Source organism: Dendropsophus ebraccatus, chromosome 2 (genome assembly GCF_027789765.1).
Source record: "Dendropsophus ebraccatus isolate aDenEbr1 chromosome 2, aDenEbr1.pat, whole genome shotgun sequence".
Lineage (NCBI taxonomy): Eukaryota > Metazoa > Chordata > Amphibia > Anura > Hylidae > Dendropsophus > Dendropsophus ebraccatus.
The window spans coordinates 62,477,952-62,502,325 of NC_091455.1; the positions used below are offsets into that span (position 1 = coordinate 62,477,952).

The 24,374-nt window shown below is 45.8% G+C and overlaps 1 protein-coding gene across 2 annotated transcripts in view; it reads left to right on the forward strand.

Moving 5' to 3' along the window:
- The first annotated feature begins 4,793 nt into the window (after nucleotides 1-4,793).
- TRAPPC8 (trafficking protein particle complex subunit 8) overlaps nucleotides 4,794-24,374 on the forward strand; it is a 55,415-nt gene continuing 35,834 nt past the window's right edge. Inside the window, exons 1-7 of one of the 2 annotated variants that reach the window (XM_069957660.1) lie at nucleotides 4,794-5,179; nucleotides 7,389-7,583; nucleotides 15,176-15,259; nucleotides 19,588-19,677; nucleotides 20,463-20,637; nucleotides 23,007-23,160; nucleotides 23,795-23,885. In XM_069957660.1, coding sequence (XP_069813761.1) covers nucleotides 5,023-5,179; nucleotides 7,389-7,583; nucleotides 15,176-15,259; nucleotides 19,588-19,677; nucleotides 20,463-20,637; nucleotides 23,007-23,160; nucleotides 23,795-23,885 — 946 coding nt within the window. In that variant the 5' untranslated portion in view covers nucleotides 4,794-5,022. The remainder of the gene's footprint in view (nucleotides 5,180-7,388; nucleotides 7,584-15,175; nucleotides 15,260-19,587; nucleotides 19,678-20,462; nucleotides 20,638-23,006; nucleotides 23,161-23,794; nucleotides 23,886-24,374) is intronic. The other variant, XM_069957662.1, reaches the window with a different exon arrangement.

The window sequence follows — 24,374 nt, forward strand, 5'->3', positions numbered from 1 at the left end:
GGAGTAATGTGCACTATACACAGGTCTGTACACACAGGGAGTAATGTGCACTATATACAGGTCTGTACACACAGGGAGTAATGTGCACTATACACAGGTCTGTACACACAGGGAGTAATGTGCACTATACACAGGTCTGTACACACAGGGAGTAATGTGCATTATACACAGGTCTGTACACACAGGGAGTAATGTGCACTATACACAGGTCTGTACACAGGGAGTAATGTGCATTATACACAGGTCTGTACACACAGGGAGTAATGTGCACTATATACAGGTCTATACACACAGGGAGTAATGTGCATTATACACACAGGTCTGTACACACAGGGAGTAATGTGCAGTATACACAGGTCTGTACACAGGGAGTAATGTGCAGTATATACAGGTCTGTACACACAGGGAGTAATGTGCACTATACACAGGTCTGTACACACAGGGAGTAATGTGCATTATACACAGGTCTGTACACACAGGGAGTAATGTGCACTATACACAGGTCTGTACACAGGGAGTAATGTGCATTATACACAGGTCTGTACACACAGGGAGTAATGTGCACTATATACAGGTCTGTACACACAGGGAGTAATGTGCATTATACACAGGTCTGTACACACAGGGAGTAATGTGCACTATACACACGGTCTGTACACACAGGGAGAAATGTGCACTATACACAGGTCTGTACACACAGGGAGTAATGTGCACTATACACAGGTCTGTACACACAGGGAGTAATGTGCACTATACACAGGTCTGTACACACAGGGAGTAATGTGCAGTATATACAGGTCTGTACACACAGGGAGTAATGTGCACTATACACAGGTCTGTACACACAGGGAGTAATGTGCACTATACACAGGTCTGTACACACAGGGAGTAATGTGCACTATACACAGGTCTGTACACACAGGGAGTAATGTGCACTATACACGGCGCTGTACACACAGGGAGTAATGTGCACTATACACAGGTCTGTACACACAGGGAGTAATGTGCACTATACACAGGTCTGTACACACAGGGAGTAATGTGCACTATATACAGGTCTGTACACACAGGGAGTAATGTGCACTATACACAGGTCTGTACACAGGGAGTAATGTGCACTATATACAGGTCTGTACACAGGAAGTAATGTGCACTATACACAGGTCTGTACACAGGAAGTAATGTGCACTATACACAGGTCTGTACACACAGGGAGTAATGTGCACTATACACAGGTCTGTACACACAGGGAGTAATGTGCACTATACACAGGTCTGTACACACAGGGAGTAATGTGCACTATACACAGGTCTGTACACAGGGAGTAATGTGCACTATACACAGGTCTGTACACACAGGGAGTAATGTGCACTATACACAGGTCTGTACACAGGGAGTAATGTGCACTATATACAGGTCTGTACACAGGAAGTAATGTGCACTATACACAGGTCTGTACACAGGAAGTAATGTGCACTATACACAGGTCTGTACACACAGGGAGTAATGTGCAGTATACACAGGTCTGTACACACAGGGAGTAATGTGCACTATACACAGGTCTGTACAGACAGGGAGTAATGTGCACTATACACAGGTCTGTACACACAAGGAGTAATGTGCACTATACACAGGTCTGTACACACAGGGAGTAATGTGCACTATACACAGGTCTGTACACACAGGGAGTAATGTGCACTATACACAGGTCTGTACACACAGGGAGTAATGTGCACTATACACAGGTCTGTACACACAGGGAGTAATGTGCACTATACACAGGTCTGTACACACAGGGAGTAATGTGCACTATACACAGGTCTGTACACACAGGGAGTAATGTGCACTATACACAGGTCTGTACACACAGGGAGTAATGTGCACTATACACAGGTCTGTACACACAGGGAGTAATGTGCACTATACACAGGTCTGTACACACAGGGAGTAATGTGCACTATACACACAGGGAGTAATGTGCACTATACACAGGTCTGTACAGACAGGGAGTAATGTGCACTATACACAGGTCTGTACACAGGGAGTAATGTGCACTATATACAGGTCTGTACACACAGGGAGTAATGTGCACTATACACACAGGTCTGTACACACAGGGAGTAATGTGCACTATACACAGGTCTGTACACACAGGGAGTAATGTGCACTATACACAGGTCTGTACACACAGGGAGTAATGTGCATTATACACAGGTCTGTACACACAGGGAGTAATGTGCACTATACACAGGTCTGTACACACAGGGAGTAATGTGCACTATACACACAGGGAGTAATGTGCACTATACACAGGTCTGTACACACAGGGAGTAATGTGCACTATACACAGGTCTGTACACACAGGGAGTAATGTGCACTATATACAGGTCTGTACACACAGGGAGTAATGTGCATTATACACAGGTCTGTACATACAAGGAGTAATGTGCACTATACACAGGTCTGTACAGACAGGGAGTAATGTGCATTATACACAGGTCTGTACACACAGGGAGTAATGTGCATTATACACAGGTCTGTACAGACAGGGAGTAATGTGCACTATACACAGGTCTGTACACACAGGGAGTAATGTGCAGTATACACAGGTCTGTACACACAGGGAGTAATGTGCACTATACACAGGTCTGTACACACAGGGAGTAATGTGCATTATACACAGGTCTGTACACACAGGGAGTAATGTGCACTATACACAGGTCTGTACACAGGGAGTAATGTGCACTATACACAGGTCTGTACACACAGGGAGTAATGTGCACTATACACAGGTCTGTACACACAGGGAGTAATGTGCACTATACACAGGTCTGTACACACAGGGAGTAATGTGCACTATACACAGGTCTGTACACACAGGGAGTAATGTGCACTATACACAGGTCTGTACACACAGGGAGTAATGTGCACTATATACAGGTCTGTACACACAGGGAGTAATGTGCACTATACACAGGTCTGTACACACAGGGAGTAATGTGCACTATACACAGGTCTGTACACACAGGGAGTAATGTGCATTATACACAGGTCTGTACACACAGGGAGTAATGTGCACTATACACAGGTCTGTACACAGGGAGTAATGTGCATTATACACAGGTCTGTACACACAGGGAGTAATGTGCACTATATACAGGTCTATACACACAGGGAGTAATGTGCATTATACACACAGGTCTGTACACACAGGGAGTAATGTGCAGTATACACAGGTCTGTACACAGGGAGTAATGTGCAGTATATACAGGTCTGTACACACAGGGAGTAATGTGCACTATACACAGGTCTGTACACACAGGGAGTAATGTGCATTATACACAGGTCTGTACACACAGGGAGTAATGTGCACTATACACAGGTCTGTACACAGGGAGTAATGTGCATTATACACAGGTCTGTACACACAGGGAGTAATGTGCACTATATACAGGTCTGTACACACAGGGAGTAATGTGCATTATACACAGGTCTGTACACACAGGGAGTAATGTGCACTATACACACAGGTCTGTACACACAGGGAGTAATGTGCACTATACACAGGTCTGTACACACAGGGAGTAATGTGCACTATACACAGGTCTGTACACACAGGGAGTAATGTGCACTATACACAGGTCTGTACACACAGGGAGTAATGTGCAGTATATACAGGTCTGTACACACAGGGAGTAATGTGCACTATACACAGGTCTGTACACACAGGGAGTAATGTGCACTATACACAGGTCTGTACACACAGGGAGTAATGTGCACTATACACAGGTCTGTACACACAGGGAGTAATGTGCACTATACACAGGTCTGTACACACAGGGAGTAATGTGCACTATACACGGCGCTGTACACACAGGGAGTAATGTGCACTATACACAGGTCTGTACACACAGGGAGTAATGTGCATTATACACAGGTCTGTACACACAGGGAGTAATGTGCACTATATACAGGTCTGTACACACAGGGAGTAATGTGCACTATACACAGGTCTGTACACAGGGAGTAATGTGCACTATATACAGGTCTGTACACAGGAAGTAATGTGCACTATACACAGGTCTGTACACAGGAAGTAATGTGCACTATACACAGGTCTGTACACACAGGGAGTAATGTGCACTATACACAGGTCTGTACACACAGGGAGTAATGTGCACTATACACAGGTCTGTACACACAGGGAGTAATGTGCACTATACACAGGTCTGTACACAGGGAGTAATGTGCACTATACACAGGTCTGTACACACAGGGAGTAATGTGCACTATACACACAGGGAGTAATGTGCACTATATACAGGTCTGTACACAGGAAGTAATGTGCACTATACACAGGTCTGTACACACAGGGAGTAATGTGCACTATACACAGGTCTGTACACACAGGGAGTAATGTGCACTATACACAGGTCTGTACACACAGGGAGTAATGTGCAATATACACAGGTCTGTACACACAAGGAGTAATGTGCACTATACACAGGTCTGTACACACAGGGAGTAATGTGCACTATACACAGGTCTGTACACACAGGGAGTAATGTGCACTATATACAGGTCTGTACACACAGGGGGTAATGTGCACTATACACAGGTCTGTACACAGGGAGTAACGCGCACAATACACGGCGCTCTATAGTACAATGTATAGTTACGCATGGACAATACACAACTCTCAGGAGCTATGCAGCCGTTAGCAGCAGGATGACGCCATCATTGTGCGCCGCTTGTCCCGCAGCTGACGTCACGTTCTCGCAGGATCCGCCCATCGCGCTGGCGAGACTGAGTCGCTGGGTCTCTCCGGGAGCGCGCTCTTCACTGCCCTGGTGACAGGCACGGAAGTCACGTGACTAGCTGGGACCGGCTGACGGGAGAGGGCGGAGCAGCCTGCGCTGTACCGGAGGCAAACTCCACCACGTCCCCAGTGCACGGAGCGGCCGGCGCCCTTGATCTGCGCCGGTACCGGAGTCAGCGTCTGCGGAGGAGGCCGGGCCCGGGATGGCGCAGTGCCTGCTCTCCGTCCATGAGTTCCTCCAGGACTCGTTCATCCCGCAGGTGGCGGCCCTGTGCAGCGATGAGGCCGAGAAACTCGCCCGGAAAAACCAGTTGTCATTCTGCGAGCTGGTCCGTCCCTTCTGCCGCCTCAGCAGTGAGGGTGAGTGCCGGCCCGGGTGACAGCTCCGGGCAACAAAGGGGCTGCTGGAGGGCTGGCATCATGGGTGTCCGTGCGGTAGGCCCCTGTGCTGTTGGGTGGAGAGACCCCTGGCATCTTGAGTTGATAGACCCCTGTCCTGTGGCCTTCAGTTGGTGGTGCCGCCGACCCCTGTCCTGTCTGCCTTGAGTTGGGGGTGCTGTGGACCCCTGTCCTGTTATCTTGAGTTGGGGGTGCTGCCGACCCCTGTCCTGTGGCCTTGAGTTGGGGGTGCTGCGGACCCCGGTCCTGTGGCCTTGAGTTGGGGGAGTCCCGGACTCCTGTCCTGTCTGCCTTGAGTTGGGGGTGCCCCAGACCCCTGTCCTGTCTGCCTTGAGTTGGGGGTGCCGCCGACCCCTGTCCTGTCTGCCTTGAGTTGGGGGTGCTGCCGACCCCTGTCCTGTCTGCCTTGAGTTGGGGGTGCTACCGACCCCTGTCCTGTCTGCCTTAAATTGGGGGTGCTGTGGACCCCTGTCCTGTGGCCTTGAGTTGGGGGAGTCCTGGACTCCTGTCCTGTCTGCCTTGAGTTGGGGGAGTCCCGGACTCCTGTCCTGTCTGCCTTGAGTTGGGGGAGTCCCGGACTCCTGTCCTGTCTGCCTTGAGTTGGGGGAGTCCCGGACTCCTGTCCTGTCTGCCTTGAGTTGGGGGTGCCGCAGACCCCTGTCCTGTCTGCCTTGAGTTGGGGGTGCCGCAGACCCCTGTCCTGTCTGCCTTGAGTTGGGGGTGCCGCAGACCCCTGTCCTGTGGCCTTGAGTTGGGGGTGCCCCGGACTCCTGTCCTGTCTGCCTTGAGTTGGGGGTGCCGCAGACCCCTGTCCTGTGGCCTTAAATTGGGGGTGCCCCGGACCTCTTTTAGGTTTGGATAAAGGGGGTGCAGTGGGCCTCAGTTGGGTTTGGGGGGGGGGGGGGGGGGGGCTTCTGGCTTGTTGAACCTCTCTGACATTAGGTCATTGGGATTGCAATGTCTCACATTTGGGGCGGTGGGCTGCAGCCGTCTCCATCTTGCAGGGTAGCACTTGACTTTACTGATTTTCAGGTTCTTCTTTTTTACTTTTTGTTTAATTCTTTCTCATATAATAATTTTCTCCAGTTTTTTTTATATCTTGTAGTCACTGAATGAGAACCATTACTGCTTGGAGGGTGTAGGTCCTGGTCATGTGATCCCAGCTGCTTTGCTCTTTACATGGAGGATCGGATAGCAGGTGTGCATGGAGCCATGACTGTACTAGAGCCAGCAAGTCTCATAGCTGTGATCACATGACCAGGACAGGTCCTCAGCCCCTGGAAGTAAACACGTATTTCTATTCCATGACTATAAGCAGAGGTCTAGGTATGTTAGAGAGTTGTATACCTTTTCTTATACCAGGAATAGCGTTATTTAACATTTTATACAAGAAAACCTATATTGAGTGTTCCTGTTATTCAGCTCCTTCCCGATCATTGTGCTGCCACTGGAAGATCGGGTTACCATGTGTACATCCACATTGTGTGAATTCCGTACATGAGGCCTTTTGAACCAGACTGGTGCACAGAACTCGCCTGTCATGGACGTATCCATGGTAACCCGACCCTCTGGCGGCAGCAGCAACCACTGATCGGGGAAGATCTGCACGATGACTGATACACTGTACATAAAAGCAGTTCTGTTCTGTGTTCTAAAACCGGTCAGGACAACAATGATTATTCTGACCTCATTGACAAGCTGGGATCCCCCGTTATTTGGCAGCCTCCACCAATGCTGCCTCGTAATAGTGTAACACGGCCTGGGGGACCGGTCAGCATGACTCTTAAAGGAGCACAATACCATAGAGTATAATGGAGTAGTCACCGCCATGTTCACATGCTCGGCACTGGATGGTTGATACATGTTCCAGGTGGAGAAACACCTTTATTAATTCTGTATTTCACAGAAAATAGGGACATTTGGAAGCGCCACACATTTATAGGGCATTGTATTACAGACCTGTGTCACTTAGAGAGTATGTGAACATGGCCGTGTACATGAGGCCTAAGAAAAACATGGCTGCAGTGGCACATCCCTTACCACTGTCCACAGTGTAACCAGTATCAGGATAACACATCATGGAGGGTTCCCAGCTGTGATGGCCAGCTAGACTGACATTAGGAACATCAGAAGTTGAAAATGACTGACACTTTAATTCTCTCTCCCCAAGTTCACATGCGGGATCCCAACAACCAACTCCATGTGATAAAAAACCTGAAGATCGCAGTTAACAGCATTGTTACCCAGCCGCCACTGCAAGCAGCAATCCGTAAGCTTCTGAATGACGTAGTCGCCTCCAATCAGCCTGCCGAGGGATTGGTCCCCAATGTGATCACCGCTGGGGATTATGACCTGAATATCAGTGGTAAGTGCATAGCCATAACAAAGATACTATCATATGTGATATATTAGCGGCATTAATGCAACGTATTACTGCCTTGTTAGCACTGTACAGTCTGTTTCAGTTCAACTGATTGTTTTCTGAATAAATTTAACTCTATGGTCAATTCTAGTTTTTCCTCACCAAGGAATGTGATCAGAGCTTACTGACACTGAAAGGGATACTCCGGTAGCGAAAATCAACTGGTTTTAGAAAGTTATATAGAATTGCAATTTACTTCTATTTAAAAATCTCAAGTTTTCTATACTTATCAACTGCTGTATGCCCTGCAGAATTGGTGTATTCTTTCCAGGCTGACACAGTACTCTCTGCTGACATCTCTGTCCACAGAAGGAGAGGTTTTTAATGGGTATATACATGTGTGTGCTGGTTTTTAAAGGGGTTATCCAACGCTACAAAAACATGGCCAATTTTCCCCCTACTGTTGTCTCCAGTTCAGGTGCGGTTTGCAATTAAGCTCCATTTACTTCAATGGAACTGAGTTTCAAAACCCCACCCAAACTGGAGACAAGAGAGGGGGAAAGTGGCCATGTTTTTGTAGCGCTGGATAACCCCTTTAATGGGGCTACTGCTCTGGACAGTTCCTGTGTCCGGACAGAGGTGGCAGCAGTGAGCACTGTGTCAGACTGAAAAGAATCCACCACTTCCTGCAGGACATACAGCACCTGATAAGTATTGAAAGTAATTTACAAATCAATTTAACTTTTTAAAACCAGTTGATTTAAAAGAAAAAAAAATTGCTGTTGTACCCCTTTAAGATGGCCACATGCATCAGATGAATGTTGGGCGAATTTGTTGATTTTGGTGGGACTAGCTTACTATCTAATGTGTATGACCACTCTCTGCTGTTGTTGGAGACTGATTCCTTGTTCTTATGGGAGAGCACCAGAGGAGTCTAGCAGTAGTTTATTATTCTCCTGTTCCTATTGAAAACACATTCATGCTCATAGCAGAGGGTGGATAGGAGAAATGGCTGTCAGCTGAACACATATTCACCCAACAGGTATATAAGGTGTGTGCTCTCACCATGCTTTTTAGTACTCTGTTAATTTTAAATATTATTGCCATCCAAAGATATATAAAATTGTCATGGACGGCACCTTACCGTAAAATCTAAGGGCAAAACAAATCTGCACTGTATTACAGTTCAAGCAAACTGGCAGAGGTCTTAAAGGGGTTATCCAGTGCTACATAAACATGGCCACTTTCTTTTAGAGACAACACAACTCTTGTCTCCAGTTCAGGTGCGGTTTGCAATTAAGCTCCAATCACTTCAATGGAACAGAGCAGCAAAACCCCGCCTAAGCTGAAGACAAGTGTGGGCTGTCTCTGGAAGAAAGTGGCCATGTTTTTGTATTGCTGGATAACCCCTTTAACAAACCTTATCCACATGCCATAGGAAAGACATCTATGCAATCTCTTAAAGGGGTTGTCCGGCGATAAAAAATTATTCACAGAATAACACACATTACAAAGTTATACAACTTTGTAATGTATGTTATGTCTGTGAATGGCCCCCTTCCCCGTGTCCCACCACCCCCACCCGTGTACCCGGAAGTGTGGTGCGCTATACATTACCTGTCACGTGCCGACCACGGTCTCCGATCCTCAGCAGTGACGTCTTCTTCGGGAGGCCAGCGGATCTTCCCGAGTGCCGGCCGCCCTCTGCAGCGTCATCCGAAGCTCAGCCGCGATTGGCTGAGCATAACTGTGCTCAGCCAATCGCGGCTGAGCAGCTGATGACGTGGCCGCGTCATCAGCCGCTCAGCCGCGATTGGCTAAGCACAGTTATGCTCAGCCAATCGCGGCTGAGCTTCGGATGACGCTGCAGAGGGCGGCCGGCACTCGGGAAGATCCGCTGGCCTCCCGAAGAAGACGTCACTGCTGACGATCGGAGACCGTGGACGACACGAGATGCGGTGAGTATAGTGCACCACACTTCCGGGTCTAGCGTGGGTGGGGGGAAACACGGGGAAGGGGGCCATTCACAGACATAACATACATTACAAAGTTGTATAACTTTGTAATGTGTGTTATTCTGTGAATAATTTTTATCGCCGGACAACCCCTTTAAGCACGTAGGGACTGATGATTTTCCAGTGGTCTTTTCCTTATCCCGCATTGTACTGTAGGTTCAGAAAACGTCCACCCAATAGCAGGAAGCACACAACCAGAACAGAGTTGCTACTGCCCCCACCCACTCATGAGCGAGACTTCTCCCCATCACTTCACATATTACACCGGATATTTTAAATCCATTGTCTATCTCCGGTAAAATCTATCTGAAGATATTGCTGTGAAGTCCCCATGGATTTTTTTTATCCATAGTAGAATTATATTGCTACATGTGCGCTCCTTCAGTGAGTAGCGCAGCTCTATGTACTGACCGTTACACTGCCGGGAGTCTCACACGGCCATTAGTCAACGTAACTGACTGTCAGTAAGTATATTGGTTTGCTGTGCTGCCTCAGTATAGTCAGGGGGTGCAGAACAGGATTTTTTTTTCTTTTTAAGCTGTGGATAACCCTGAGGAGGTTAGGCAGGAATAAAGTGCCTTTTAGGGTAGCTTCACACGTACCGGATCCGCAGTGGATTTCACGCTGCGAGTTTGCAGAGATATCCACTTCAGATCCTGTTAGTGTGAAGTTGAATGGGTCACATACCCGCAGCCGAATTTTCATTCCGCTGCCAGTATGTGACCCGGCCCGGAGCATACATTACCTGCTCGGCACCACGGCTGTGTGTGAGGCTCCAGGCGCCCCATCAGCCAATCAGTGCTGCCGTGCACTGATTTGCTGGCTTACATATCCGCAGTGAAATGGAAATTCCGCTCTGGATATGTAGACCCCATAGACCTTCACACTACCAGGATCCACAGCAGATTTCGCTGCAAACTCGTAGCTTGAAATCCGCTGCGGATCTGGTGCTTGTGAAGCTACTCTTACAAGTGACAGCGATCATCTGAGGACTGGGCTAACCCCTGATACTTAGTTGATTGTGTCTTTTTAGCAAGCTTTAAACTTTATTGCCATTGGCCACACATCTTCCTCTGTAAACAGGGTTATGTGCCGCCGATAACGATAAAGGGAAACTGACAGCACAGATAGGTCTATATCTGTGCTGTAAGTTTCCAGATCACAAGCAGTGTATACTTACCTTCCGCGCCTGTGATCCAGCATGTCTCGCCAGCCGACATCACCTCCAGAATGATTGACAGCCAGAGGAGGTGGGCCTGAAGATACAGCCAGAGGAATAGAGGGACATGCCGGATTAAGTGAACTGAAACTAGAAACTGACAGCACAGGTATATACGTGTGTGTGCTGTCACAGAGCTGCACGAAGGATACGAGGAATAAGCATATCGTGCCCGGCTTCTGGTCATGGACTCCCACCACTTCAGAGCCCTGATGGTTGTGTGTTTGACATCACTGTACACCGGGCCCGGGATGGTGCATTAGCTTAGTGGCCTTGGTGCTCATGTGCCCTTGCTTTAAACTAGAATTAGTCTGACATGAAGCAGTATCCGTTGACTATGGGAGTAAGACAGCCTGTCCCTGTTTCTGTGGGTTGGTCGGCATAAAACTGATGACAGGTTTTACTGATACAGTGTGAATCTTTCAGTCTCAGAGCTGCTTACCTATATTCTGTATAAGACGTTGTAAGGTCTACAGGCTTCCTGCAGCATATATGACACGACAGAGGGTTGGACCATGTGCTTCTCCCTTCTGCTGTTCACAGTGGCAAAGTGAGGATCATTTTTATTTTTTACAAATTTTGGTTTGTTGGTGGGGGTCATAGGGTTAAAACTGATTGCTAGAACCTGAAGGTCAAAGTGCCCTTTTCAGCACTTTGCCCCTTCAACCTCTGTAACCACCTCAGCTTCTCCTTGGAAGCTGTATACTAGCTGAATCCTCTCTGTAACCAGTATATGGTTGTATAAATAATAACCATAGTTATAAATTATTATAACTCTTGTTAAAGGGGTACTCCGGGTGAGAGGCCTTTTTTCCACTATGGCTGGGGAGGGGGTGGATGAAGGCAACGAAGTCCACTCACCTCTCGTGACCCCGCCTCTGCGGCTGAATGGCTAAACGGCCTGGAAACATCATGTCCCAGACGTCACAGACCAGGAAACAACCAGTCACCGCAGACCGGAGCAGCATGATGCGGGACCTGGCGTTGGAACCAGGGAGGTAAGTGGACATTCTTGTCTCGTCCACCCCCTCCACAGCCATAGCAAAAAGAACCCTCTTGCCCGGAGTACCCCTTCAACAAGAGTTATAATAATTTATCACTATGGTTATTACTTGGTAAGTTTCTTGGCATTGTTTTCTAAAATGGATTAATTTAATTTAGTGATGTATAGAAACTAATATACATTTATAGAGAGATGATGTACGGTATATATCAGTGTTGCGGCCTAAGCTCTTTAGGCATTCAAATCTGTAATGTACAAGTCTAAGGCAGTAGCGTGTCTCTAGTTTGCCTGCACCATGTTAGCTGCGTAATTCACATTTGGTTTACTTTTACATGTAACCTTTGTTCCCAGTCATTGCGTCATGCTGTGCTTAACACTTGTATGTTTTTTTTCGCACCGTTTGGATTTGGTAAGTCGCAGGTTTTTCCTAGTGCATATTGAAGCTAAGACTTAAGCATATTAAAGGATTGTTCACTTTTAGAAACTTTCCCGTGACAAAGAGCCGAGAAGCTGCTGTTTCCATTGTTCTTTGCGTATGGAAACTAGGCCATGCTTAGAGCTGCTATTACAGGAGGTTCTGTGTGTAATGGTCAGAATATACTCCTGCACATTGCTGAATATCATCAGGCATTATTCAGAGACCAAAAGAAGAATGAATAACAACTGAAGGACCCCTCCTCTGTACATACAGACCTCAGTGTATACACTAGCATCTAATGTTCATAGTTAGAGCCTAGATCAGAAGAAGAGGTTATGGGGTTAAAGAGGATATCCAGCGGGGAAAAAAAATATTTCAAATCAACTGGTTTCAGAAAATTATGTAGATTTATAATTTACTTCTATTTAAAAATCTCAAGTCTTCCCATAGTTATCAGCTGCTGTATGTCCTGCAGGAAGTGGTGTTTTCTTTCCAGTGTGACACAGTGCTCTCTGCTGCCAACTCTGTCCATGTCAGGAACTGTCCTGAGCTGGAAAGGTTTTTTAGTGGGGATTTGCTCCTGTTCTGGACAGTAATCTGATACTTGTTAAGAATGTCTAGTTCAATGGTGCTTTTACACAGACAGATTTATCTGACAGGTTTTTGAAGCAAAAGCCAGGAATGGATTTGAAAAGAGAAGAAATCTGTCTTACCTTTATGTCCTGTTCCCTGCTTATAGTCTGTTCCTGACTTTGACTTCAAAGATCTGTCTGATAAATCTGTCCATGTAAAGGCACCATGAGTTCCTACTGTCTAAGAATTGGGTAATATTAGTGAATCTGCCCCATCTGCTGTGTCATCTACCGCTTGCTTGTCTCTTTCTGTAAGTCGCAGTGGAAGGACTGCAGTCAGGAGGCCACCTTTCTATCCAAGTATAAGAAGAATATGGGGACAGAATCAGCAAAGAGCTGTAAGCAGACACTAAGAGGTCAGGCATTTCATATATACCAGTTTTATACATTGCAAACAAGATAATATCCACGGGTAATGTACATTACATGTGTGCTGTCTGATTCCAGCTGGATATTATGGATTTAACACCGATTTCCTTATAGATTGGTTTCAGCATAGCATCGCTAGCATTGGATGTAATAAGGAGTTCCTTGCTGCAAGCCCAGAAATTGTCCACTAGACTAATGGGATGGTCTTATAAGTCTGGATGTTTTGCCCTTCCCTTCTCACGCTCTATACTATTCAGTTGTGTAAGCGGGAAAGTTGTACAAAAGTGAATGATATCTTTAATTTGCTTTTATTCCTCCCTTAGGTTGATCCCAGTAGGTGACCTTTTCCTCTGGTATTGCTGTGCTTTTTGTGTTTGCAACACATTTCCCTCTAAAGAGTGAAATGAGAAAATAAAATTTTTGTAATTCTGAGATTTTGGGCCATCTTCTCAGGTCTCCTGTATAAAATTCCTTCCAGTGGTGTTTATGTTTCCAGAACAGGTGTGGATTGCTGCCATGGTTTACGCTTCTTTCCAGGCATAAACCATGATAAATTAGGCACGGACGGAGGCCACGTCTCTACCCCACCTTGCTGCAACCTGCCCCCCCCCCCCGCCCCCCCAGCGCCTGCCTATAAGGTGAGTGGGGCTTACACCTAGTCTATGCCACAGATAAGACACCAATCTGTGCCTTTTCTGTGGCGCATGTTTGATAATTGTGCCCCATAATGTAGAACGGGGCCTCCCATACCGCTAGCATGTAATGTTGGGAGAGAGCAGGGTCAGACATGAACAATAAGAACTGCCTGATCTTTTTGTCCTTGGAAATATAAGCTGCTGTCAGATGAGTCTACCTGCAGCCTCCTCCTTTTCTCTCTTTTCATAAAACATGACTGAACGTTCATGTGTATGGAGGAATCTGGAGAGTTAGCTGTCCTACAAGCAAGCATTTGACTGACAGCAGTCATGTGTATGGCAGCTCACAGCAGCAGATTCTGCAGCGCTAATGGCCTCTGCCAGATGTATAAGCCAGGTGACCTTCCGATAGAGCCCTGTAATGTATCTCACCATATAGACTTATAGTGGGATAAATTGCAAATTACAATTTGTAAATGGAAGAAAAAACCCAACAACTAAGATCTTAGCATGTTGTGCATTTTACGGAATAGTGTAATTTACTGCAAAGTTCCATACCAGTCTGAAGGCTCCCATAAGGACACTTTTTCGCTTCCATTGGACTAATGGGACCGTATTGGTTTGCTTTATATTTATGTGAGTAGTTTTTACTGACTAAGCCAAGATCTCTAGCATGATGTGAACACTGCTTTAGTTGAACTCTGTAATATATTGACCTTTTATTTTTTTTTTCAATGTCTACTACCTGCACTATCCCAGAGCAAGCTGTGTGTAGACTTTCTGCTTTGCAAACAGTGCTGAGAGTTTTCAGCTCTGAAGCATGCAAAATTCATGGTTCGGCTCAGGATTCAGGGTATGTGCACACTACGGAATAGGTGAGAAATTTCTGCAGCGTGGATTGTGTTTTAGAAATCCCATTGAATCACTGGGACAGGTGGAACTCCAAGTGGAATCTGCAGCACGGATTCTGCTTTAAAATTTCTCGCCTATTCCGTAGTGTGCACATACCCTGACACAGTTTATAACTCCATCCACACAGTAGTTTGGGACAATTTTTTGCAGGTGTATATTTTAATTTTAATTGTTAATGTTATCTGGAACAGAAAGCTTCAGATGTTTTCTCACTTCACTGTTCATGGTTTTCAGATGCCGTCTCCTTAGCCTTTGTTTTTTGTAGGACTAATATAAGTTATAAGCTATTTCCCTGCGCTGTGTGCATAGCCTTCCATGGTCATGGGTCTGTTATATATAGGTCATGTCCTAATGTATACATGAGTTCAATAACGCCGTATTCTCTCTATCAGATCGCTCTATTAAAGCTAGTGTCCCTTGGTACAATAATTGGAAAGAAACATTGACGGAACTGAACAAGTCCAAGTATTATTCAGGTAGTATTAACACCAGGACTGGAACAAGATCTGCCCTCTACCTAATCCTTGTCCAGTCTTCTCAGTCCCCTTTCCATTATCATTGTGCTAGGACTATCTAGCCGCATCTTAACCTAGCTGTGTTTTTTTTAATCTCATTTTGTCAAAAACTAGCAATTGGTGATGGTTAACCGTAATCTGACCTGTTATTTGTAAATCTACTAACAGTAAGAAATAACTGAGAAGAAATAAACCATTGTCACATTGTAATTTATGTCTTAATTTTCTACCCTTAGGTTACAAACACACTTGGCGGGTCTGCAGCGAGTCTCCATGCTGCGTTTTTGCAGCGAGACTCGCTGCAGATCCCGGCCCTATACTTTTAATGGCAGACAAACACGCAGCAGGGATGTACATCCCTGCTGCGAGTTTGTCTGCAGCCCACCCCATTAACCCCCCGGCCGCCGGAGCTGATATTTCACCTGATCCCGGCTCCAGTGGTTCCCGATGTCTTCACCAAGCCGGAGCGGGGACCAGGTGAAGTATATGCTCCAGCCAGCCGCCCGCAGCCCCGGCCGCCCGATCGCTCGCCCGCCCCCCTGCAGCCCCAGCCGCCCGATCGCCGCCCCCCTCCCCCCGCCCCCCCCCCCCCCCCCCGATGGGGGCTGCAGGTGGGCGATCGGTGCTGCCGGGGGGCGATCGGGCGGCTGGCTGGAGCATATACTTCACCTGGTCCCTGCTCCGGCTTGCTGAAGACATCGGGAACCGTCGGAGCCGGGATCAGGTGAAGTATCAGCTCCCGCGGCCGGGGGGTTAATGGGGTGGGCTGCAAACAAACTCGCAGCAGGGATGTACATCCCTGCTGCGTGTTTGTCTGCCATTAAAAGCATAGGGCCGGGATATGCAGCGAGTCTCGCTGCAAAAACGCAGCATGGAGACTCGCTGCAGACCCGCCAAGTGTGTTTGTAACCTTAATGTCCTGTTTTTGGTGTTTGAAGAAATGTTTTACTTGGATGTCTTGACTATTGTTTTTTTTATGTTTTGTGTCTGTATTGACTTGCTTTTCCTTTAGTTTTAGCATTGTATAACTAGAGCAACACAATTACATATTCTGCAATAGGTTTCAGAACTCAAAGGCTGGAAGACAGGCAGCAGAGGCTATAAGCCAGGCTAGGCCAACAAATGATGATATACGAGCAAGTAGGCACTGTATTCTAGGGCATGTTCATATGTGCTCATCTGCTGCAGATCTGCAACTGATGCATTGACTTGTTTTTCTGCAGCAAATCCACATGTGTGAACGTTCGCTTTAGGATATATATCGATAACTGCTGATGGTGTCATCCATTAAAAAAAATAAAATGTACATGCAAAGAAAAAAACACAAACGGCGCTGCATGTGCAGGTCAAAACACACTTTGGAGAAACATGCATATGTGTGCAAATGCACGCTCACCTGAGTGGGTCGTACACAATTAGGCACGACTCTAATAAGCGCTCTGGATCAACGGGGGATGCTGCCTTCCACCTTCCGATTCTCCAAAGTGGGTCCTCGGTGTCAATCACAATAGTGGTAAAAGGAAGAGGTTGGTGGGATTTGTCTGGCGCAACCACCCCTATTGGAACACCGGCCACGTTCCCCTGTACCTTCTCTGAATGAAGAGAACTCCTGGCACTGGTGTGAAGTCAAATTCAGGCTTTTATTTGATGCAACGCGTTTCAAGGGTGCAATCCCCTCTTCATTAGCACTATTGAAAAAAAATAAAATGTTATTGCTATTTAGAAAATGAAAGCTGTATCCTGGATGGCTCTTGGGGGCCTTAAGGCGACTATGTACCCACAATCTGACCCCCCCCCCCTCAAACCACTTGTACCTTAGAATAGCTGCTTTTTATCCAAGATCTGTCCCGGGGTCCGTTCGGCAGGTGATACAGTTAGGCTGGGTTCGCACTGCGTTTTTGTGAACGGATTGCAAAAACGGATGCATTTGTGTGCATCCGTTTTTCCATTGACTTCCATTATAAAAAAAGGATCCGTTTTTTTTGACGGACACAAAAACGTTGCTGCCAATATTTTTTTGTCCGTTAAACGTATACTAAAAAAGCAGTGTCAACCCAGCCTTATTGTCCTAAAAAGAACTTTTAAACTTGCAGCCCCGTGCCCAACGGGCGTGGCTTAGAATATGTGTGCCCTAACTTTAATCATTAGGAATGCCCCTAGAACATTTTTTCCTGTCTGAACATTGCACAGGTTCCTTAACGATCCAGTCCATGTGCCGGGCTGACACAGGTGGGGAATAGGAGACAATCTGCCTTGAGCATTCATAATGATGAAGAGGGTGGGGAAGAGCAACAGAGAGGTGGTGCCAGCCTAATGCATACACAATCTAGGCCACGCCCATTTGGCACGGGCTGCAAGTAGTTTTTTAGTACAATACCTGCCAAACGGACCGCAGGACAGATCTTGGATTAAAAGCAGCTATCCAAAGGTACAAGCGGTTTGGGGGTTCAGATTATTGGTACAGTCTCATTTTAAATACCCTTTTTCTCTTTTTTGATAAGAGGTTTATTATATGTAAAAATGTTTATTTCATTTTGCTAGTATCCATGTGCACTACATATCTGATGGCCACTAACAACATTGTGACCTACTGGTTGAAAGTTAGCCTCTGTATAAGTGTATATTGTTTTCATTGGGTATGTACATATCAATGTGTTCCTGTAGCGCCACTATTAGACTACAGGTATGTACTTCAGCTGCAAAAATTGACCTTTACCCAGGGCATCCCTACCAGGCTGGAAGCCTTTCTTGCAGTTTTAATCAATATAGGTGTTGCAGAAGACATTTCTAGGATGTTGTACAGGATTAGTCTCTCTTTCTAGCTAAGGTACCTGTTACCATTGTTAACCTTTATATGAGGTCAGGAGAGATCTATCAGTCTAGATTAGTGCTTCTCAAACCAGTGAGGCGCCCCCTAGTTGTTGGTGAGGCCCAGCTGGGGAGCCAGTTTTTACAAAAGTAACTATGATCTACACAAGTCTCCATTTTAGCAACATTATTAATTTATTTTGTACTTGCTTTATTAGTATATAGAGCTTGGGAGATGGGTGAAAGGTAGCCCTAGCATTATTTTCAGCTTTTACGTCATGAAGTCATAAAGCTGCAACAATAATGGGAAACACCAAATACTGTAAGCCGCTATGTAAAGCCGTCTAATCGTTTGTACAGTTGTAATAGATGCGTTGCACCTGTCAAATCCCATTGACTTTTAATAGTCCGTTGGGATCCACAATATGTAAATGTAGTAAAGATGTGTAAAATCCAGCATTTTTATTGTAACTGACTTTCTTACCCTTTAAGACTAAATTTTCAGCTAATATTTAACTAATTGTGTTTTGAAGACAATTATATGTTCATCTTCTGTATTTTAAAGGGAAACTAACAGCAGGTTTGCACATAACATGCACCACTTGCCCGCACTGGAGTGATGTCTACTAATGACTATAAATTCATATTCAGGATCCTGCATACTGACAGTACAGTGTACATTAATACTATTATAAATTAATTAATACTTATTATTAGGCATTGCTCTAAAAGCTGACAGACGGGCGGACTGGTGCATTGGGCGTTGGGTAATGTCCCCAGTTAAAGGGGTGCTCCAGCGTGGGGGCACTTTTTTGGGGGGACCGGGAAGGAGGTGGCTGAAATAAAAGATGTCCACTTACCTCCCCGGTTCCAGCGGCGGGTCCCGCATCATGGCGCTCCGGTGCCCGGTTCCCGGCCGCTTCCGGGTGTCTGCCGCCGCCCGAGACGCTACGTCTCAGGGCCGCTCAGCCACTCATTGAAGGAGGCGGGATCCGAGCGGACTTCAAACAGATCCCGCCTCCTTCACTGAGTGGCTGAGCGGCCCTGAGGCGTAGCGTCTCGGGCGGCGGCAGACACCCGGAAGCGGCCGGGCACCTGAGCGCCGCTGGAACCGGGGAGGTAAGTGGACGTCTTTTATTTCAGCCACCTCCTCCCCGGTCCCCCCCCAAAAAGTGCCCCCACGCTGGATAACCCCTTTAACCAAAAGAGCTGAATTACATATTACTGTTTATATCTTTATCACAAAAACGGCACAATGGATCCTTAAAACAAAGGTAATGAAAAGCACCAGGACAGCAGATATATATGTGTGGGCCTGATGTTAGTTTCCCTTTAACTCCAGTCTTTCACTTTGTCCCCAATAAATCCTTATCCTTCCTCGAGCAGTCTGTGTGGTCTGTCTTTATGCTTTGGTCTACACCTCCGATACAGCTATATATGCACCCATAGTATCTTATTAATGCCTTTTATTTATTTTACAGCAACCACCCCTTGGTTTGAGTCGTACCGGGAAAGCTTTTTTCAGTGTATGCCAGCCTCAGACCACGAGTTCTTAAACCACTACCTGGCATGTATCCTTTTTAACTGTAATCTGGGAGATACCATTTTTTATTGCTGAGGAAAAATTTAGTATAATTGCACAAATATGGTCTTCTATGGCAATGGTCCTCCAAAAAAAAAAAAAATTGTATACACAGTTAATTGCGTACATTGTCTAATGTTATCAGCAAATGTGTAGTACACAATGAAATTGCATGACGTACCCAGTCTTTGAAATCTGTCTTTTAACTTATGTGACCTGTCAATTTAGTACCTAAAGGTCCTTTAACACTATATGATTTCTCTCCCGCAAGTGGCTGCCAAAGAGCGCCATCAGCAAGATCGGCGCTAGTTTGCAGTTCCTTTACATGGCATGAGAAATCGAATGGCTGGGCTGAATGTATATATCTGTGATGTTAGTCTCCAGATCACCAGCAGTGTATACTTACCATCCATGCTGCTTGGGATCTGGCATCCATCTGTCCAGTCCTTTAACCACTGGCTGTAACTTCAAGCCCCGCCTCCTCCAGCTGTCATTCATTATGGAGCAGGCAATGGCCTAAAGATACAGCAGCAGCTGAGAACAGGATCAAAAGCATTACTGATGGTAGGTATATTCTGCTGGTGATCTGGAAACTGACAGCATGGATATATGCATGTACCAAGGTCCATCTGTGGAGCTGACAGACAGCTGCGTGCCATACATGTACAAGAATTCATTAAACTCTACAATATATCAGTAGGAAACACTTTTTTTTATTGATACTGTCAAGGCATTGACCTGGTATTTCAGTCATTGACTTAACAAGCTCCTCAGGCATGCTGGTTGTTTCTTCACATGAACCCGAACCTGTGGAACAGTTCTTAAAGTTATCGCAAGAGCAACATCGGATTCAACACAGCAATGACTATTCCTATCCTAAATGGTTTACACCAAACACTTTAAAGTATTATGTGCTGCTGCATGATGTCAGTGGTGGGGAAGAGAAAAGGTGAGAACCGATAATAGATATAGTGCTTCTGTTGTAAAGTGTATCCTAAGAAGGACAGTCGCTGAGTAAGTCTTTGCAGGAGTGTAGAGGGGGCACTGATGTATAATAATAAGGTTGCAAGGACTGCAGTAAAGGTGGTGTTCAGAAGAGTCGTAGCTTAGTAATTAATCATAAGTGAAGAAATCAGCAGCACACCACATGGGTACTAAAGTGATGCAAATCATTCTCAAACTGGGGGAAATATTTGCTTGTTCAGCACAATGTTAGTGTGCTATTTCTTGCTCGTGTCATTGGGGGGCACAGACAGTGGGTATAGGCTGGTGCCACTAGGAGGTGACACTAAGCAAATAAAAAAGTGTTGACCCCTCCTACCAGGCTATACCCCGCCTGCAGACACTGAGCTAATCAGTTTTTAGCACAATGTTAGTGTGCTATATTGTAACAAAGATGTCTGTAGAAGGCAGGTAACTACATAAAGCAGGGGTGGGGAAAATCAGGCTCCTGAGACATCCTGATGCGGCCCGCGGCTCTCCTGTGATGTGCACCGCTCTGGTGATTCAGGAGCCGGCACGCAGAGCATCCTCCTGTGTCTGTGAATGCGACCGCTGCCAGACACAGGCTGTCTGTGCCGACTTCTTCCCTACCAGGGAGGCGCACATCTTTCTCCTGTGGGCCGTGCGTGATTATGTCATATCATAGCGCGCCGCCTGCAGGAGAAGATTGACAGACTAGAGAAGAGGACCTGGGCAGCGTGGGAGCAGAGGAAAGGTGAGTGGGATGTTTATTTTTTTTACTTGATACAGTCACAGGGGGTTAACATCAGCTACTAGGGGCATCACTGGGGGTTAACTGGCTACCGGCATCACTAAAGCCCCTATTCCACGGGCCCACTGACAGGAGCAAACAAGCGATATTAGCGCTCTTTTTGCTCCTCGTTCCCCGCTCGTGCCGCTGCTATTCCACGCGGCAGCAGTGGGTGAGTGTGGGAGGGGCCGCGGAGAGGCTGACCGGGTGATCGCTAGGTAGTCCGGGCAGCCCATAGCATACAGCAGCGGTCTGCTGCCGCCGCACCTATTCCTTGGAGCGACGGCAGCAGATCGCTGCTGTACGAGTCGTTTGTCTTTCAACATGTTTGAAAGACAAACGACGCAACAATCAGCCGGATTGTTGCCTTCTATTTCACAGGACGATTATCGGCCGAAGCGCCCAATATCGGCCAAGTACAGACGATAATCGTTCCGTGGAATAGGGCCTTAAGGATTCACATCAGGTACTAGAGGCATCACAGAGGGTTAACTACAATAGCAGGGGCTTTAGGGGAACAACACTTTGCCTTGCTCTGGGTACTGCCAACCCATGCTACTAACTGCTGCGCACATTATGCGGCCCTCGAATGATTTTATTATTGCCCGACTGGCCCTCGACAGGGAAAAGGTTCCCCACCCCTGACATAAAAGTACAGCACTGCTCCTGATCCCAATCCAGTCACTTATCCTTTTCCATGGCCAATAATTATCATTTCAATATGCATCCTTGGCAGAATAGCATTCTGCCTTGTCCATGCTCTAATTTTATGCGCACTCCTGTTGTGTGAGGAGAACTTGGTGTACCCGACTTGAGGAGAAAAAACTTACAGGATATATCCTTTGATAGCATTCAGCCTATATGAGTAGGACTGCCTTTGGGGGAAAAAAACACTATTAATTCATGATAAGTTGTATTTACCAATATATGTTTTTCACGTAAAAAAAAAACTGAAGTGCTTTCGTAGAAAAAAATCCCTTTAAAGTGTACCTTTCATGACACACATTGTATGCTTTCTATTTTGATTCTAATATTGCTGTTCCAGCGGTCTGAGCTGCTAATGCTTCTGCAATTTACTGTTGGGTGGGCCTTTTTTTTTTTTTTATAAATGACATTTGCTTTAGATGAGTAAGTTTACAGAGGGACACCTGACATCACTTCCTGCATTTAGTCTCTTTTCTGCTGTTACTAAAGACCAAATGGCCTCAGTGATGGAGCCTCATCAGCAGTTTTACAGTAAGTGGGACCCCTAGTGGCCGATTTCATAGCATTGTATTTCATATAAAAAAACAGCAGCGAAATAAATGAAGTATGGTGCAAAGATGTAGTGTATCACCTCCCCTGCTGATTTAACTTTATTTATTGGTGATGACTGACATTTAAGTGCCGTTTAAGAATTACTGATGGTCTTTCCTTTAGGAAATAATTTTGCATTGGAGTCAAAAGACAAGACCTCCTTTGTTCCTAGAATTGTTTTGGTAGCTTCTTTGCAGTCTTTCCTTTTTGTTCATTTTATATGGGTTACAGCTATTATTAATTTTGGTTATGTTGTCTGTTTTCTCAAGGGCTGATACAATTTATGAAGAAATGATACAGCGCTATGGAACTCAGGGATGCTACTTACTCAAAATTAATTCTAGAACATCCAGTAAAGGGGCAGATGAACAGATACCTGATCCCTGGAGTCAGTACATCCAGAAAAACACTATTCACAGTCAGGTAAGTAATGAAAGGTGAATAACAAGGAAATACAGCTTATTGCAGCAATGTGCTGTGCTCGCCGCGCGGTTCCAACGTTTGGCGCCGTTCTTTTGCACCAGCCTGGCTCTATGCACTGGGGGCAGGCCTTCTGCCCCCCAGTGTGACCATATCCCCTCCTCTCTGTCACACAGCTCCATTGATGTCCCTAAAGTTTTTGCCTTGGCTGTTGATGACCGCATGGGGGTGTAGTTCCAGTTGAATGCTGTAACCACAATGTAAGAACGCGGCCTTAGCATTGTCTTACATTACTTTAAAATGTGTGTTTTTGTGAACTCTAATTTATGTCAACATGCTTTCACCCATCAAAAAACAACTAAGCCAACAAAATGCAACAAAAACATTTGTGAACACAGCCTGTTTTTTTTTTCTGCCTTATGCCCATTTTACTGGCATTGTTAGTTTCCTTCGAGTTAGGGCCCTTTTTGTTTGCATATGTTATGAGCGCATTTTTGGCTTACAAAATGTTTTTCCTTCCACAGCTTGTGAACCTCCCCTAAGATTCCCCAACCTGTGACCTGATCAAAGGGTCACTCATACTTGTCAACCAACATCTAGTATATACCGTACCTTAATGTTTCTTTTTTTCTGACAGGATTCGTATGAAGATGGGTATAATGCTGCTTTACTAAATAGAAATTCAGATCATGTTGTACCTGTTGATGGACTGGAAAACTATGACAAAGGTTTGTTTTGATGCATTATCTGTATTTTTTAGTTTTCCCAATGTCCTGATAAATTTTCTTTATACTATGCAGTGTAGTCCAATGCTTTTTCATTATTACATTGAACAATACACAGGAATAGCCAGATATCCTTCCTGGGAAGGAAACCCATTGCTAAGGGGTGCCTCCCAGTGGGGAGATCACCAAACCACCCTGATACGTAGCTCCTTAAGGCCCACTTAGTTGTGAGTATTGGGACACAAATATGGATGGCCCCCAGGGTGGCCCCTTTAGTGTCAAAGTGTTCTGAGACTCGTAACTGAGACTTCACAGACCCTGTTTTTGTATGTTCAAATTTTTCAGGGGGCAATGTATCAATGGAGACTCTTGAATGAGTACTCCTTTTTTTCTGATCTCCTTGAGCTCAGTGATAGTTTTGTTTTGCTGAAATAAACATAGTTACATTTCCATGTCGAAGACCATTTTTAGCTTTACTACTACTACTACTAC